Source organism: Mirounga leonina, unplaced genomic scaffold, assembly GCF_011800145.1.
Source record: "Mirounga leonina isolate KUSES-001 unplaced genomic scaffold, KU_Mleo_1.0 Mir_106, whole genome shotgun sequence".
Taxonomy (NCBI): domain Eukaryota; kingdom Metazoa; phylum Chordata; class Mammalia; order Carnivora; family Phocidae; genus Mirounga; species Mirounga leonina.
In genome coordinates, this window is record NW_023270232.1 from 5,390,776 (window position 1) to 5,407,377 (window position 16,602).

Below are 16,602 nucleotides of genomic sequence, written 5' to 3' on the forward strand. Positions count from 1 at the left end.
TCCCTCACCTAGGGGAAGAATCGGGAAGAGTCCAGGAGGCCTCCTTTGGCCTGGGACCTGAAGCCTAGGCAGAGGGAAGCCCTGGGCTGGCCAGATGTTTCACGCACCCCATGAGGACTTTTGCTCATTTATTCGTGCGTTAGCTCTCACTCTCTCTCCTTCATCTCTTTACCGGAATCTTCTTTTTTTTTTCCACACAGGGTGAGCCAGGGACCCCGGGAGCCAAGGTACTGATACAGAGGGAATGTTCTGGGCTACACGGAGCATCAAGCCTTGGGGGGGGGCAGCTACTGCTATGCTCTCGGGCCCCCTGAGGCTGGCCTGGAGCTGGGGCCCCGACTGAGCAGAGGAGGGCCCACCCAGGAGGGGCCTGCTGGTCAGGAATGCCTTCCCCTCCCTGATCCTGGCCTGGAGCTCGGTCAGTTTGCCTGCACACCGGTTCCAGCAGGCAGTAACTCTTGTCCCTTGTGCCTGCAGGGCTCTCTGTCTCTCTTGTCTCGTTCTATAAGGGATGTAACATGAAAAACGTTTCCATGCCAAATATGTTTGGGAAGTACAGAGTTAAAAATATTTCACAGGGTTTTTTTTGTTTTTGTTTTTGTTTTTGTTTTTAACTGCAGGCCTTCTCAGGGCCTTTAAGATGCTGCATGTATATTGGGAAGCTCTAAAACTGTAATCTCTGGTGCAGCATTTTCAAACTTTTTGACTAGAGCATCCTTTTCTTAAGAGGAACATCTTATGGGACTAGTATTCTGGAAATGCTGGTTTACAATCACTGTCCACCCTACCCCTCACCCCCCCCCAATCTTCTTATCAGTGACTTTCTCTTCTTACCCCAAAGGGAGACCCAGGAGCAGCAGGGAAGCCAGGGCCCCCAGGTTTGCCGGGAAAGAGAGGGCAGAGGGTAGGATATTGTGTCTCTGAGTGTGTCCCCTTCAGATCGGCCTCTGCTGGTCCTCCACCCCCTGCCCCCCCCCATGGCCCGTGTGTTCGGGGTGCATGTGTCCCCAGGAAGAGGGGAGTGCCCAGATGGCCTGGCAAAGCTGCAGAGATCCTGCACTCGGGAGCACACCCTCCCCCCTCGAAAGCATTGGTTCTCAAGAGGAAAGAACAGCAGAAGGGAGGCCTCCCCTCCCCCCACCCCCACTGCCCCCACAGCCGGCCTCCGGAGGGCAGCACCTACATCCTTCCCCTTTAGACTCGGCCTGTTTCAGGGCCTGCCCCAGCTCAGCACAGCCCAGGCTGTTTTGTCATTCACCTTCTACCCCAGGGCAGGTGGCAAGCGGATGACACCTAAAGACTTGGTGTGGCATCCTCCGTGGCTCTAGCTGGAAAACTCATTGAGACACCTGGCAAACTATGACCCCAGGGCCCTCCATTTCTATAATTAGCTACAAGAACCAGCAGCCATCAAGCTGCGGAGGGGGATCTCGGGTGCTGACCTGCTCTCCCGATACGGGCCACTCTGGGAGGGCCAAGTGCCGTCTTCATGGTATAGAAGATGGAGCTTCAGGAGGGCTGGGGAGTGGGCCAGCCTCTGCCACTTGAGACCAGGAGGGGTCGTTCACAGCCATGGAGTCTCTTTATCTGTGCAGCGAGAGCAGAGCTCTGTGATGCACGACATGGGGGAGAAAATTCTTCATGGCCGAAGAAGATGCTTAGGGCGGAGTATTAGCTTCCAAGGGCTGCCCGAACAAAGGACCACAGGCCATGTGGCTCAACCACAGAAGCTTATCGTCCCACAGTTCTGGAGGCCAGAAGTCTGAGATCAGGTGTTGGCAGGGCTGGTTCCTTCTGCAGGCTGTGAGGGAGAATCTGTCCCCTGCCTCTCTCCTCGTTTCAGCGGTTTGCTGGCATCCTTTGGTGTTCCTTGGCTTGTAGAAGCATCACCCCAATCTCTGCCTTCATCTTGACATGGCGTTCTCCCAGTGTCCATGTCCCCCTGTCCAAATGTCCCCTTTATGAGGACACCAATCATATTGGATTAGGGGCCCACCCTACTCCAGTGTGACCTCATAACTTCACTAGTTACATCTATAATGACCCTATTTCCCATGAAAGTCACATTCGGAGCTACAGGGAGTTAGAACTTCAACATATGAATTTTGGGAGGACGCAGGCCAACCCATCACAGGAAGCAAACTTCTCAAAATAGTCCTCCAAAGGAGAAGTCTAGTGAGATGGTATTTGTTTTCCTTGGAGGCAGGGAGGAGGTCGGCCGAGACTGGGGGCCTCTAAATGCTAGACATTTAAAAAATGAAAAGAACAGAGTGGTTAAAATGAAGAGCTTTCCCGACTACTGGCCTTCTACACTGCTCGCCTCTCCCCAGGAGACCCGGCAAAAGGAGCTAAATGCTCTTAGCACCTCTTGCTTCATAAATGATGAGGGCCCGGCCAATACGGGAAAAGGAGAACAATGATCCAGGCCCTCACCAGTGTGAAGTGGCCCAGGGAAGGAGTCAGGTGCAGATGGGGGTCTGGTGGGAAATGGCCCACAAAGGGGCAGGGAGGCAGCAGAGAGAAAACCAAGGCCCTATGCTGGTGGGCCTGGTGCCTTCCCAGGCATCCTAGAGAAACCATTCCTAACCCTGCACTGTCTGTATTTTCTCCACAGGGCGAAAAGGGGGCTGCAGGCTCCCCTGGGCTATTCGGCCTCATGGGGCAGAAGGTGGGTATTAGCAAGCTCAAAATGGTGGGTTCTGTGTAAAGGCCTTGGGGTTCATCCGCATCCATGTTCCCGGCCCTGACCATTCAGGGGCCCCAGTATCGGAGGTGTCCCTCCCAGACTGGGGGAAAGAAGCTGGAACACACCTAGATTCGTGCGTGGGGTACCACGTGGGAGGCCCTGACTGGCAAAAAATGCCCATATTCAAAGACCAGTAGCTGTGACCTTGTCAGATGTCTTTGTGTCAGCTCTGAAAACGTGCTCCCTAGGACATGAGCTCCATTACATTCCATCAAAAAAAAAGAAAAGAAGACTTGAGGTCAAGTAAGTGTGGGGAGAGCTGCGTAAGTCAGGCACCCTTGGAAGGTCACAGGGCACTTTCACCTGCTGGGGCTCAGAGCACCCTGCGGGGCAGGAGCCTGAGCTTCTTCATTTCCCTCTGCCTTCCCTAACACCCTTTGGCCACCTTTCAAATATTCCCACCCCCGGAAGGAGGGTTCCATGGACACACTCTGAGAAACAGAGTCTAGGCCCAAGGCATGAGGGGTCTCATTTTTTGCTCCATACCTGCTCCCCTGCAATAGCTATGTCCCTTCTCTCCGCAAATCCCATGGCCAGTCAGACCAGGCTGGGCTTCTGAGGGCCTCTGTGCCCAGCCTGGACCGAAGGGTGGTCTGCTGCCCCTACTCCTTGGAACTGCGAGGGGAGAAAAGACAGGGATGGGCCACCTCCCTCCAGAGCTAGGCAGGCCTAGTGATGGTTACTCCCCCACTCTCCCCTATTCTGTTCCCAGGGAGAAAAAGGTGATGCTGGTAACTCCATCGGAGGGGGCAGAGGGGAGCCCGGCCCCCCAGGGCTACCTGGGCTCCCCGGGCCAAAGGTGAGTTTCCCTGGGATCCACGCTCGAGGGAGATGCTGCCTGTGACCTTTATCTTCAGCCCATTCTTGCGGACTCCATTCTGGGCACCTTGCCTTCTCTCCTGCTCCAGATATGTGGTTTTTCCAGTGGATTCTAGAAAGACAATTTGGACTGAGCTCCTGATTTTAAGTGGTGACTGTTTGACTATCCGAGAGAAACAGTCCGAGGGCAGATGGATGGTCCCAATGATTCAACAGCTACGATGTAACTGAGTCAGGGACGGACAGCTGCAGGGCTTAGGACAGCCAGAAGGGCCCCCTGCCCAGGCTCTGAATAGACATCAGTGATCAGTTGGGCCCCACCTGGTGCTGGCACCCGGGGGGGGGGGGGCGGGGGGCCGGGTAGCAGCAGTGGGGTCAGCTGCCAATGGGACTGCCCTCACTTTGAAACTTCAGTGGTGGGGTTTGGGTTTCCCGAAGCAGACGCCTGCACTGCTCCATTTACTCCAGCAGCCCGGGGAAGAGAGGATGGCCTCTTTCTGAGCTTATAAGGCAAGGACATGATTTCAGATGATACACACATTCATTCCACCCACCTGCTGCTGTGGGCGGGGCCCTGCCTGGGCTGCGAGGCTGCAGAGAACCTACCCTCAGCTTGCTCACAACCCAGCAGGAGAAGCAGACCCACAATTCACAGGGGTATCGTGGTGGGGGCCAGAAGGAAGCCCACAGACAGACAAGATGAAGTGGCCGAAAAGCTCTCGGGCGAACCCCCACATGCCCATCTGACCGTGGCAGGAATAGAGCCTCCCTGGCTTGAGCACCACCTTTGCTAATGGTGGCCCTGCCCCCAGGGCTCCAGGACATCCCCAGGGTCGGAGTCTGACCCCACAGGGTGTTGATCCTTGGCAGGTTTTGGGTTTTGATTTGGGGTCAGGGAAGCCTGATCACTACTGTCCCTGCATTCTGGGACACAAGAGGGGAAAGTTAGAAGACTGTTCCCAAGCCCGTGTCCTCCTTCAGGGCCAGGCAAAGTGCTGACCAAGGGAAGTATGCGTGGGGGGGCCTCCTCCCATCTCTCTCTGTGCCTCCCATCCTAGGCCTCTTGGGCCCCCTCCCTCCATGCCCGGAGGCTTCATGGTCCCCTCTGTCTCCCAGGCGGGACTGCTGAGATGTGCCTTCCCCGGTGCTTTAGGTTCCAAAATGACCTACCTCCCGGTAGCTGGGGGTGCATGGCGGTCCCCACCTGGGAGCTGCAACAGAGCTGGCTTGTGTGTTAACCAGAACTGAGGAGTGCCTGCACTGTGGGCTGGACCCCAGGAAGTGGTGCAGAACTCAGAGGAGGAAAGGGGCAGACAGGGAAGGCTGCCAGGAGGAGGTGAGACCCAGACTGGGCCCACGGGTGGGCGGGAGGCAGATGAGAAGAATGAGGTAAGTCAGTAGAAGCCAGTGCAGACAAAGACAGAGATCCAAAGACACCTAACACCCATGTCTCTCTTCTTCCCCAGGGAGAAGCTGGGGTTGATGGCCAGGCCGGCCCCCCAGGACGGCAAGGAGACAAGGTACAGAGGCTCACAGTTCTGAGATGAGGTCAGCTTGGGAGTTCAAGCCCCAGCTCAGGGAGAGCAAGTGTGGTGGCTGGCCCTGCAGCCAGACCCCCGGGGCACAAAGCTGATGGGGCGTGACTCCGGGTGGCCATCTCTCCTGCTGGCTGGGGAGAGCCTTCCATGGAGTCAGCAGTCATGCAAAGGCTGGTCCAGGGTCAGACACTTGGGCTGGGGCAGGACCCAGAACCCCTGCTTCTGTTAGCTTCCACGCCCCTGGTAAAGGTGGGGCTCCCACTTCTCCCCAGCTACTTCCTGTGGGAGGGTCAGGTCGGGGCTGCCCTGTCCCTCACGGTGCTCAGGGACGAAAATGCTCTGGGGGGAGGGAGGGTAGGGGCAGGTCATCAGCAGGTGACAGTGGCTCGACATTCCACGAGCTGATCGGCTTCAGGGTCGTGTGGAATTAAGTTATATTAAAGGCTCTGTTGTCCCTTTACATACACTTTCTGTCTTGATTTTTAAAATTTGTCTCTGATGTTAACATTGTCCCAGAACCATTGGGACTGAGGTTTGTTTTCATGCATTCCCCATAGTTCTGTCCTGTTTCCAACAGCAATAACCCCCAACCCCACCCAGCGGGGAGGTTGAGCGCTCCTAGTCCCTTCCGCTGAACTCCCTTTCTCCATCCGGCAGTTTGGGACTGTCACATGCAGAGAAGCCCCTGAAAGAACCCATGGTCCCTCCATGGCAATTATTGACCCCTCAGGTCACGGACTCTTGCTCTGTGAGCCGAATGGAAATAAACAGAAGCAAAGGGCCTGGTCCTCCGAAGAGGTGACTGCCATAGGGGGCGGGGGAGAGGTGGCCAGGCAGACACGGGTCACAGGTGCAGTCCCTAGCAACTAGCCCAGACCAGGAAGAAGGTCTTTCAGCAAGAAGCCAGAGGAGCCCAGAGGCACTGGGAGGCCCAGAGGAGGTGAGGCAGGTAGAGATGCTCCTGAAGGGAAGGAGCCTGCACTTCCCTACAGGAAGGTCGGCAGCCTCTTGGCCTGAGTGAAGATGAGCCTCCCAGCCCCTCCAGGGCCCCTTACAATGGCCCCTCTGGGGACAGCAGGTGCTCTCGGATCCAGCCTTATCCCTCTTTCACTCCAATTTTGTCATGCAACAGGGGGAGCCTGGAGCAGCTGGAGACCAGGGACCAGCCGGCCCCAAGGTACGTGCATCTTCCCCGGAGTCAGAGCACAACATCTCGCTCCCCTGGGGTCACAGTGTGAATGGCTGGACTCTGGGCCTTGAACGGGAGGGAGGGAGAGAGACCTCTTTCTACGGTCATGGCAGCCATGATGGGACTCGGTCTTCTCTAGGTCTGTCTAGACCAGAGTCTGTCGCATAGAGTCTTCTGTGTTTGTTCTAGAACCTCTAGGCATCCTCTCTCAGTGTGGGGAAGCCCCTGACTCCCCGGCCTGCAGCTCTGGGTCCTCCCGCGTGCAGCCAGGCACAGCCCGCCTTGGCTACGATCCCACCTGGTAGAGAGCAGGCAGCCTTGCGCCCCCGTCCCTACTGGCCCCGGCCTGGGGTTGAGGCCGCATTTGTTTTGCAGGGCACCAAGGGGGAACCAGGGAAAGGAGAGATGGTGGACTACAACGGAAACATCAACGAGGCTCTCCAGGTGAGTGGGAGCTGGCCCAGAGACTAGAGATCGGGAGGCGCTCAGAGACCTCTGGGCGCTGCACCACGGCCCTATGAGGGGGCACTTCAATGCCCCCACTAGTGTGCTTGAGGGCAGGCTATTGGGCAGAGCTTCCAGGAGAGTGTCCCCCTTGCTCTCTCTCCCTTGGCCTCTGTCTCCAGCCTCCGGGCAAGTGCACCCCCTTCATTTGGCCACCAGGTGGCCTGGCTCTTGGTCTGGCCCTGCCAGCAGGCTATCCTGGCTTTGGGGAACAGAGCACCATAACTGGAGCATCCTGGCACCCTGGGGGGTGCTGCTGGTCCATCCAGGGTTCTGGAGCCCCAGGTCTTCAATAACCGTGGGGTCATTTTGTGGGGAGTTGTGGGGGAAGGGGAGCCCTGTATGTTGTAGGATGTTTCGCAGCATCCCTGGTCTCTATCCACTAGATGCCAGGAGCACCCCACCCCCTGTTGACAGCCAAAATATGTCTCCAAATGTCCCCGGGGGCCAAACGCCACCCCTGGGTGGAGAACCATCCCTTTAAAGGAAACTCTGTACCTCTGTGGATTCATTTACGTGGTGTACGATCCTGTCTCCATGCCAACAATCATCCCCCTGGTTTCTTGAGTGGCTCTGTATCTTCCTATTCTGCATTCGTTGTTTACGAGGAAGTATGTCAGAGCCTTGAAATCTGGGTTCTGGGGAAGAGGAGAGAACAGGGGAGGGTCCCAGTCAGTGATCAGGGAGAAGCAGAGACGTTGTGTCCTCCCTCTTTGGCAAAGTGAAGGGAAGCGGGCAGTCCGTTTCAGGGCCTGTTTGAGTCTGGTGTAGGACAGCTTCAGAGCAGCCTGGGTGAGATATAGAGCATTCTCTGCCCAGTCTCTGTGAACCTTGGGGAGAGGTGGGAGCGGCATGCGGTTGGGAGGCACGGAGCCCACCTTACTGTGCTCCTAAGGGGGACTCAGCTCCCATGTTTCCATGCCTGGGCCTAGGGGACCCTCCAGATGGCCCTTGACTTGTTCTTCAACTGATTGCATGGCATTGGTTTTTAGGAGATCCGAACGCTGGCCTTGATGGTAAGTCTTCCTCCTTCCCTTGGGCACCGGGCTGAGGGCTGGGGGGCCCGGGCGGGGGGTTGGGGGCCAGGGGAGGGCAAGGACTTGAGGTCTGGCCTCCAGAAAGCCGGTGCAGGTCTGCTGGGTTAGGACTGACCCTGAAGTGCCAGGGCAGAGGGTGATCCAAGCCTCAGCAGGGGCTCTCCGGAGCCTCCCCTACCCCGGGGCAAGGGGGGGGAGGTCCCTGCTATCCTCTGGAGCGGCTCTTCACCCATTCCACTGCGCACTCTTGTCGCAGCGTAGATGCTGGGTCCCCGTGAAGCCGCGTCAAGGAGATGGAGGTACAAAGGAGGATGCTTTTATGTTTCTTGTACTCAACCTTCAGCTCATAAAATCCATAACCCTAAAAAATCAGGAGCTACTCAACGTCCATGTTTTCACCTTTCCTAGAAATCAATTTCATTTTCTGCACTTGGAAAACCAGTGAATTCCAAGCCCGGATTTTGCATGCGTACCTACTACCAGTGACAGGCCTGTGGATTTTTGTAGTGAATACTTATAGTTAAAACAACTACCATGAGGTTTAACATCCAGGAGGAGAGAAGAAAGGAGATCCCAAAGTTCTCAAACTATTGGAATTTCATCTCACTTAATGTTTTATTTTTATTTTTTTAAAGATGTTATTTATGTATTTGAGAGAGAGAGAGAGCATGCGCGCACACACACACAAACATGAGTGGGGGGAGGGGCAGAGGGAGAAGCAGACTCCCCGCTGAGCAGGGAGCCTGACGCGGGGCTCGATCCCAGGACCCTGTCGCGGGGCTCGATCTCAGGACCCTGACGCGGGACTCGATCCCAGGACCCTGACGCGGGGCTCGATCCCAGGACCCTGACGCGGGGCTCGATCCCAGGACTCCAGGATCATGACTTGAGCCGAAGCCAGATGCTTAACCCACTGAGCCATCCAGGCGCCCCTGATTTCGCTTACTATTTTTAGTGGCCGTGTGCCACCGAACACTTGGGGATGTACAGCCCCAGACTCAAACACCAATCACATCATGCCTCAACCCCAGAGCTTGGTATTAACATCACGTGATTCTAAAATCAATGAGCTCCATCTGGGGACATTAAAATATATTATTTGAAATAGCTATCCAAAACAAAACTTTCATGGAATCTTTCTTTCGTTTAAAGTCAACTTTGAGGTATAATTTACATACCATGAAATGTACCCACTTCAGCTGTGACGTTTGATGAGCTTCGACAAATGTATATACCCATGTATCCACCACCCCAGGCACTCCAGAAAGTTCTTTTATGTGCCTCAGGAGTCGATCCCACACCTACCCTCAGCCCCCGGACACCACTGATCTGCTTTCTGTCGTGGTGGATTCGATCTGTCTTTTCTGGAGTATCATCTGAGTGGAATTGTGCAGCCTAGCCGCCTGTGTCTGGCTTCTTTAGCTCAGCAAAGAATGTCTGGGTTGCAACCATGACATGGCAGACCCTGTGCTTGCTTAATTTTTCACTGCTGAGTAATATTCCATTGGATGGGTATTGCACACCTGCACCTATTGATGGATATTTGCCTTGTTTCCTGGAGGCATTTTGAAGTCCCTATCGGGGGAGGTGAAATTTATCTTCTTGGAGCCCAGGGGTGCTCGGAGGGAGGACGAGGGGCTGGTAGGCGTGGCTCCAGGATCCCCCCCACCCCCAACCCCAACACTCTAACCCAGACACACTCAGTGCTTATCCACTTTACATTGTAGAGTCCCCGTGCTATTTCCTTTACAAAAAAATGTTCCTGCCACTGATGAGATGTTTGAAAATGACTGATCCCCATAAACTAGCCTCCCCATACATCCCCCTGGCAACAGGCCACCCCTCCTTGGGTGGAAAGTTCTTCCACAGGTCTTTCTTTTATTTCCTAGGGGCCCCCTGGTCTTCCCGGACAAATCGGCCCACCCGGAGCCCCAGGCCAGAAGGTAACACTTGTCCTGACAAGGGAGATGCAGACCCCACAGAGGCACTGCCTGTGTCCCCGAGTGCGGGAGCCAGCGGGGGACCCTCCCATCTTCCCTGCGGAGCCACCACTGCAGCCTGGCCTCTGACTCCTCCCACTGCTCCCAGCCACCCCAGGCCCTGTCTTGCCCCCATGACAGCCACCCCCACTCCTGCCACCTCACTCTGCCATTCTTCCCCTGCTGTCTGACTTGGGCTCCCGTAATTCACAGGCTTCTGTTCTGTGGTAGAGCTTGGGTCTAGACAAGCCACTGCTCCGGACAGAATCACGAGGGGACCCCGAGCCCCCCATCAGGGAACACGGCACTTGAGCTCCTCCCCGACCTCCCCCCTCCTTTGCTCCCCACCTTTGCTCCCCTTTAGACTCTGCCTCACCCCCGTGATTTTCTCAGAAAGCCCTGCATGTTTGCACCTCTGTCCTCTGCTCATGAGGGCCCCTGCCCTGAAGTTCCTTCCCCTCTTCCCTACCTTTCCAAGTCCTCATATTTCAAGCCCAACTCCAAGGCCACCTCCTCCTTGAAGGCTCCCCTGATCTACCAGGCAGAATTCACTGCCCCTTCCTCTCTGCTCCTCTCATAGCATCGTTATGCCTTGGTGATGTGGCTCATTCTTCACTGGCCTCAAAGACAGAGGCCAGGCCTCTTTTATCTCCCTCCCTGACCTAAAGAAAGGGACTGGGTTGATGTGAAGATGCAGGGAGCTCCCTGTGGGGCGGGCAGGACAGGAGGGCTGGGCTGGGAGCCTGGGGTACCCAGGGTGCTCAGAGGCAGCGTGCAAGATTGTGGCCAACACGTGGCCTGCGGAGCCAGGACCTAGCTGCCTGCTGCGCACACCCCAGGCCTCATGCGCACAGCTCTGCCCTGGGGTCCTCTCCTTGAAATGGAGGCAGTGCAAGTACAGAGCTCCGGGGTGACCCTGGCACTGACGCAGCGTGCCGTAAATGACAGTGCCTCTTCCCTGCTCTGACACTGACCTTCTCTTGTTCCGGCCACAGGGGGAGATCGGACTTCCAGGCCCTCCAGGACACGATGGGGAAAAGGTAAGAACAGATGCCCTGGATGAGTGTCCGAAGAGGGACCTTGACCTGGGCTGCTGGGGGACGGTGGGCGGTGGGAGCCAAAGGCTCTGGAAGAGGCCCAGATGTGAGCCTTGTGGGGAAGGGAGTGGGGGCGTGTGGGGGCCAATCCTGCAGGAGCCTGAGCCCCACATGCTGGCCCCAGAGGAGCCAGGAAGACCTAGTTGGGACGGGCTGGGGCTGGTGCTGAGGTTTCTCCGATTCCGAGGGAGGTGGACAGGCTCTTCGCCTGGGCCAGTCAAGCACAGAAGAGCCATGTCCTTTGGACTTCCCATTCTTTCGTGCTCTCTCTCTCTACCCCCTCCATCAGTGTCTATAATAAATGTTGCTAATATCTTCTAAAGGGACCTCGAGGCAAGCCAGGAGACATGGGCCCTCCCGGTCCCCAAGGCCCCCCAGGAAAGTTTGGACCTACAGGAATGAAGGGAGAACACGGACACCCGGGGAGCCCAGGAGAGAAGGGGGAGAAAGGGGAGACAGGACAGGCGGGCCCACCGGTGAGTGCCAGGGCGGGCCGGCCAGGACCCTACCCTGGGACGCATGCCTGCCTGCGTGGGGGCACCACGCCCAGCATGGCTTCTGTAGCCCAGGCTGGAAACCTGGGGTCCGGAGTTGGGGGCCGGGGACTCCCCTGGGTTTCCCTCAAGCCCCTGGCTTTATGAAGGCCAGTTGCCCACCACCCCCCCAAAAGAGAAGGGGCCTATTCTGTCATCTCCTGTGTCTTTGGGAAAGTCCTTGAGGCTTTCAAGACCTCTGTTTTCTCATCTCTAAAATGGGGCTAATCATGCCCTCCCTGGATACTTCCCTGGGTTGTTGGGAAGGTGATGAGGTCATGGGTGTCATCCTGCGTCTTTGGCAAGCATGCAGAAGCCCGACACCCAGGGGAGGCCGCCTGTACAGAGAAAGTACCTTGCCCAGCCCGACGAGGCTGCTGACTTGACCCGGGCGTCTTCCGTGTGCATCAGTGGTTTTCTTCTGTGAAATGGGCACCACCCTAGACCCCTGCCCTTGAAGGAAGGGAGTGCATGCCACAGTTGGTCACAGATGTTCAAGCGATGCCCTCGCTCTTGACTAACAGAGATCTTTGTCAATCTGTAGGGTCTAGACGGCCCAACTGGGGAGAAAGGAGAACCAGGTGGCCAAGGGAGACCCGGAGCAACAGGATTGCCCGGCCCTACCGGGCTCCCGGGATTTACAGTAAGGCGAGAGGGTGGGGTATCGAGGTTGTCAGCAGGCCACTGTGGATAAGGGCATGCGAGCGAGGGTGCCCCTCACAGTGGTCACCAGCCTAGCGGATGCCTGGCGTGCAACGAGGCTGCACTAACCCCCGCCTGCCTGGCCTTTTGTTGGGGTGGGGGGCGCTGGCGGGTCCTCTCAATGAACATCTACTCCGTGCAGACCACTGGAGTGTGAATACTGGTTCCCACTTCTCAGGTCACAGCACGGTGGCCTCTGCCTTCAGGCACCAGCCTGGCTCGAAAGTGCTAGAGTCTTAGACTCAGAATTCTCCTCTTAGAAGTATAAAGAACCTCAGAGGTCAAACAGTCCCACCTGTGACCTCGGGAGCTACTCCCCAGGGCTGCCTGACTCAGCTGGGACAGGCAGGCAACTCCCAGACTCCTGACGTGTCCCCTCCACCGCGGAGCAGCTCCAGGCTGCAGGGACTGCTCCTGGATGTGGTGCGGAAGCTTCCTCATCAACCGCCCACCCCTGGCCCTCGCCCTGCACCTAGAGCCAGAGTCATTTCTGTAGCTGCGTAACGAATCACAAATTCAGCGGCTGAAAACAATGCGCACTTCTGATCTCAGTGTCTGGAGGTCAGGAGTCCAGGCTCGCCTCCACCGGGTCCTCTGCCCGGGGGCGCTCACGAGGCTGTGGTCAAGCCACTGGTCTACATGCTCATTCTCTTCCAGGCTCGCCACTGTCAGCGTAAGTCGGTGCCTTGCCACAGCCGGACGGCGGCCCTCAGCTCCTAGGGGCTGCCCACGGTTCCCGGCCACAGGCTCTTGCCCACGGCAGGCAGTTCACATTAGAGCAGCTTGCTTGTTCAAGGCCAAGGCCAGCCAGAGTCTCTGTCAGTGCCTGCGGCCAACACAGGGCTCTGTGTGTGTGTGTGTGTGTGTGTGTGTGTGTGTGTGTGTGTGTGTGAGAGAACCTGAACGTAGGCACGTTATAATTTGTAACATGAGCCTGTAACATTATCACAGGAGTGACATCCCATCACCTGGGCCATAAGACATATTCTATTGGTTAGAAACAGGTCACAGATCACCGCAGGGTCCACACATGATATCAGCCTCTCCTCCCACGTACTGGGACCTCAGATCCCCGAAGACTGTAATCTTGGGCCCCCTGCCCAGTCTTCATACTGCAGGCTGACTGTCCCCTCACCCTCCGAGGTGGTCCTTGACGACACCTCGGCCTCGTCTAGTCCTGGTCTAGTTTGTCACAGATGTGAGGGTGTCCTTGTGCCCAGCGCCCCCGAGTGCCAGCACCCACAGCGTATGGTGTTTTGTGCCCACAGGGAGAGAAAGGAGAGCCCGGGGAGAAGGGGGAGCCAGGAGTAGAGGTAGGTTGTGCGGCTTGGCCTTCTGTGTCATGGGGGGTATTTGACAGGGACCTCGTCAGCCCCCAGTCCTTCCAGGATGCCCTGCATTTCCGTGCTCTAGAAGGAAAGGCACAGGTGCCTGACATGGGGAGCAAGCAAGAAGCCGAACATTCACTGAGCTCGGTAGCCCGGCCTCGGAGCCCCGGGGTGCAGTCCCCCCACTGGTGTTCACAGAGCCCCCGCTGTGTTTCCTTCCCGGTGCTAGAGTCTGGAGGTAGGAAAAGAAACAGAACCTCCTCTGTGCAGTGAACGGTCCCCAGCAGCAAGGGCTAGAATGGTGAGCCGTTCCAGGAGCTGGGTGAGCATCCTAGAAGATGGGTCCTTTGAGCAGGATCTTAAAGACTGTGTAGGAGTTTGCCTGGAAGCTCAAGAAGTAAGCTTTCCAGAGAGACGCATTCTACTCTGCGAGGTGTGGTGGTGAAGGGAAGAGGAGAGAGCAGTGGGGAGAGAGGTCCTGGGGATGGAGGCCAGGTTCTCATAAGATGAGAGAGAATCAGGCATATTTGGGGCATATCAGGGAAAGAGCCCAGAAAGCAACAGAGTTCAGCATCACGTGAGGGAGAGGATGCTTGGTGGGAGTTCCTGTGCCACACAGACAGAGCCAGGCGAGGGACCACCAAGGCTGTACAGCCCCGGAGAGGTCACCTTCAGTGTCACCAGGGCCCGCCCACACTCAGGGAAGCGAACTTGATGAGATGGTATGTTCCTGAGTTGGAGACGGATGGCCTCCTGATAAAATGCTCCGAGATTCAGGAAAAGCACTACGCACACAGAAATGTTCCTTCCAGAAGGAAGTAAAAGTTGGAAACAGGCTACGTTTCTAACAAGAAGGAAATGATTCAATAACTTATGGTAATCATACTAATGGTATAATAGTCCCTGTGTTTGGGAGCGTTCCTTGTGCCAAGCCGGGCTCCAGGCCCTAGCCGGGGAGTAACTCATTTTGTGCCACTCAGTCAAGACATGGAAAGGAGGCTTGTGCGGAACATGCAAAAAAAAAAAAAAAAAGTAGAAAACCGGGTTTTGGGTTAAATGCAAAACAGCAGAGAATCAAATTATATATAAAAAATCATTGTTAAGCATGGACATATATTTATGTACATTTTATGCATCAAAAAAAGAGTGGAAGGAAGTAAAGCAGAATATTAGGAGTATTCACGTACTTATTCTTTCCATTCTTTCAATTCCCTGTAATTTACAAAATATTTTAATGGGTCTGTTATTACTTAAGTTTTTTTATTTTCAAAATTACCGTACAGTAAAATTGACTTTGGGGGGGGGTGTATAGGTCTGTGAATTTTATTTAATACATTCGTAGGTCTGTGTAGCTACCACCACAATCAGGATACATGAATCACTTATTTATAATAGAGAAAGAAAGCAGTGAACTTTTTAAGAAAAGAATATGGAGTTTCCAGAGATTGAGCTGAGAAGTCCATGGATCCGAGAGACATGAGAGGGACCCGGCCTGCCCAAGTTCAGGGGCTCCTCTTTGGTGGCCTGACAGAGGGGTCACCACTCTGGCCATACTCTGTGAGATTCGAACCCCGAGAAGGCAAGAAGAGCCCCAAAGTTGAGATGGGGTGACCAGCTCAGAAAGAAGCAGGCAGGTCTCCCTCTTGCCTCCCTCCTGCCTTTAATTAAAGGGAAGCAGAGACCAGCAGTCTCTGTTACAAACCCTAGGGAACTTGAGGGACATTTTCAAAAGCTGCTCAGCCTCCCCCCATTCCATAGAACCAATCTTTGCTCCTGTAAGCCAAAGGTCTCAAGTTCAAATGCCAGGCACACAACAAATGAATGCAAAGTTCCAGGTCACAGACAATAGGGAGTGGTGGAGACTGGGGTAATCTAAAGATTTCATGCCCCACCTGGAGGGGAAAGGTTTTATTCAGTTCCAGGCAATTATGGCCATGCATGAACAAGGGCCTACTGCTGCCAGGTTTTTCTCTTTTCTTTCTTTCTTTTTTTTTTTTTCAAGAAAATCTGGAAGTCTAGACTTTTTGACAGCATTTCCTGGCAATATGTGGGGTTTTGTTGGTTTTTTTTTCCAACATTGTGCAGGTTAATGAGTTGCTATGAGTTTCTGCCCTGTTCTCAGCCTTCTTTGGGGAGACCACATGCTGGGCAGTTCTGTCCCCCTCTGGCTTGGACCGTGGGCCATGTCAGAAGGGGAGGCCACTTGGAATGTAACAGGGGGTGGGCTAACCATCTCCCTTTGGATTCTAGGTTTCTGGGCCTCCAGGGCCAGAGGGTCCCCCCGGACCTCCGGTAAGTGGGGAGGGCTTGTCAGCATTTCAGCCCACTGTGACTGGGTCCCTACCATCCCCTCCCCCCTGGCAGTTGCTGTCACCTCTTCCTCCCAGGGTGGGATTTTCTCATCCACGAGCCCCTCCCTACTCCTTTGCCCTCCCATGTTAAACCGGCACCATGTCAATGACACCAAAGAGACTGGGCATTGCCGGCTCTCCTGGAAACAGTTGACTGGCATGGCAGCCGCGGGGTCTGGTTCCACCACCCCGCAGGAGTCCCTCTGTCACTAAGCTCTGCCCTTTGCTGTCAGATGCCTGCTCTCCCCCTTCCTCCTTCCTGCTAACCAGCAGCAAAAACATCTGGATTAAGATGGAAAGTGATGTAAAACCAGCCCCACTGGATTGGCCTTTCCAGGTGACAGGTGAAAAGATGGGGCTTTTATAGGGCCCCTAAGCATCCTAAACCAATAGAGGCTGGTCCTTCCTTTGCAGGGTTCCCAGGCCCATGGCACTGTGTCACCCATTGTCATTGGCAGAAGTAGTAGTAAGAACAATGGCAGCCAGCATTTACCGAGACTTCTTACGTGCCCGACATTGCTCCAAGCACTTCGCATCCATAAATCTAATCAACCTTTGCTGTGTTCCTTCTGCATCTTCCTTTCATGAGGCTCTAGGTCAGCTGTGGGGGTCACAGAGACACAGTCAGTCCCTGGTTGGGGAGGCCTGGCTCAGACTCCACCCGAGGGAGCCCCAAGCACAAACCCCCTTAGCATTCCCTCCACTTCCCCTGGGCAGGGACCCCAGGCCCTTGCGCTTTTGTGGTCCAACTTGCGGACGAGGTGTTTTTGACTTACCTA

The 16,602-nt window shown here is 55.4% G+C and overlaps 1 protein-coding gene across 1 annotated transcript in view; it reads left to right on the plus strand.

The window, feature by feature from the left end:
- LOC118018211 (collagen alpha-1(XIII) chain-like) overlaps nt 1-16,602 on the plus strand; it is a 143,370-nt gene that overhangs the window by 107,227 nt on the left and 19,541 nt on the right. Inside the window, exons 20-32 of the mRNA XM_035016667.1 lie at nt 201-227; nt 842-904; nt 2,615-2,668; nt 3,459-3,545; nt 5,032-5,085; nt 6,236-6,280; nt 6,668-6,736; nt 7,789-7,812; nt 9,723-9,776; nt 10,808-10,852; nt 11,233-11,385; nt 13,413-13,457; nt 15,723-15,764. Of these exons, the coding sequence (XP_034872558.1) occupies nt 201-227; nt 842-904; nt 2,615-2,668; nt 3,459-3,545; nt 5,032-5,085; nt 6,236-6,280; nt 6,668-6,736; nt 7,789-7,812; nt 9,723-9,776; nt 10,808-10,852; nt 11,233-11,385; nt 13,413-13,457; nt 15,723-15,764 (762 nt within the window). The remainder of the gene's footprint in view (nt 1-200; nt 228-841; nt 905-2,614; nt 2,669-3,458; nt 3,546-5,031; nt 5,086-6,235; nt 6,281-6,667; nt 6,737-7,788; nt 7,813-9,722; nt 9,777-10,807; nt 10,853-11,232; nt 11,386-13,412; nt 13,458-15,722; nt 15,765-16,602) is intronic.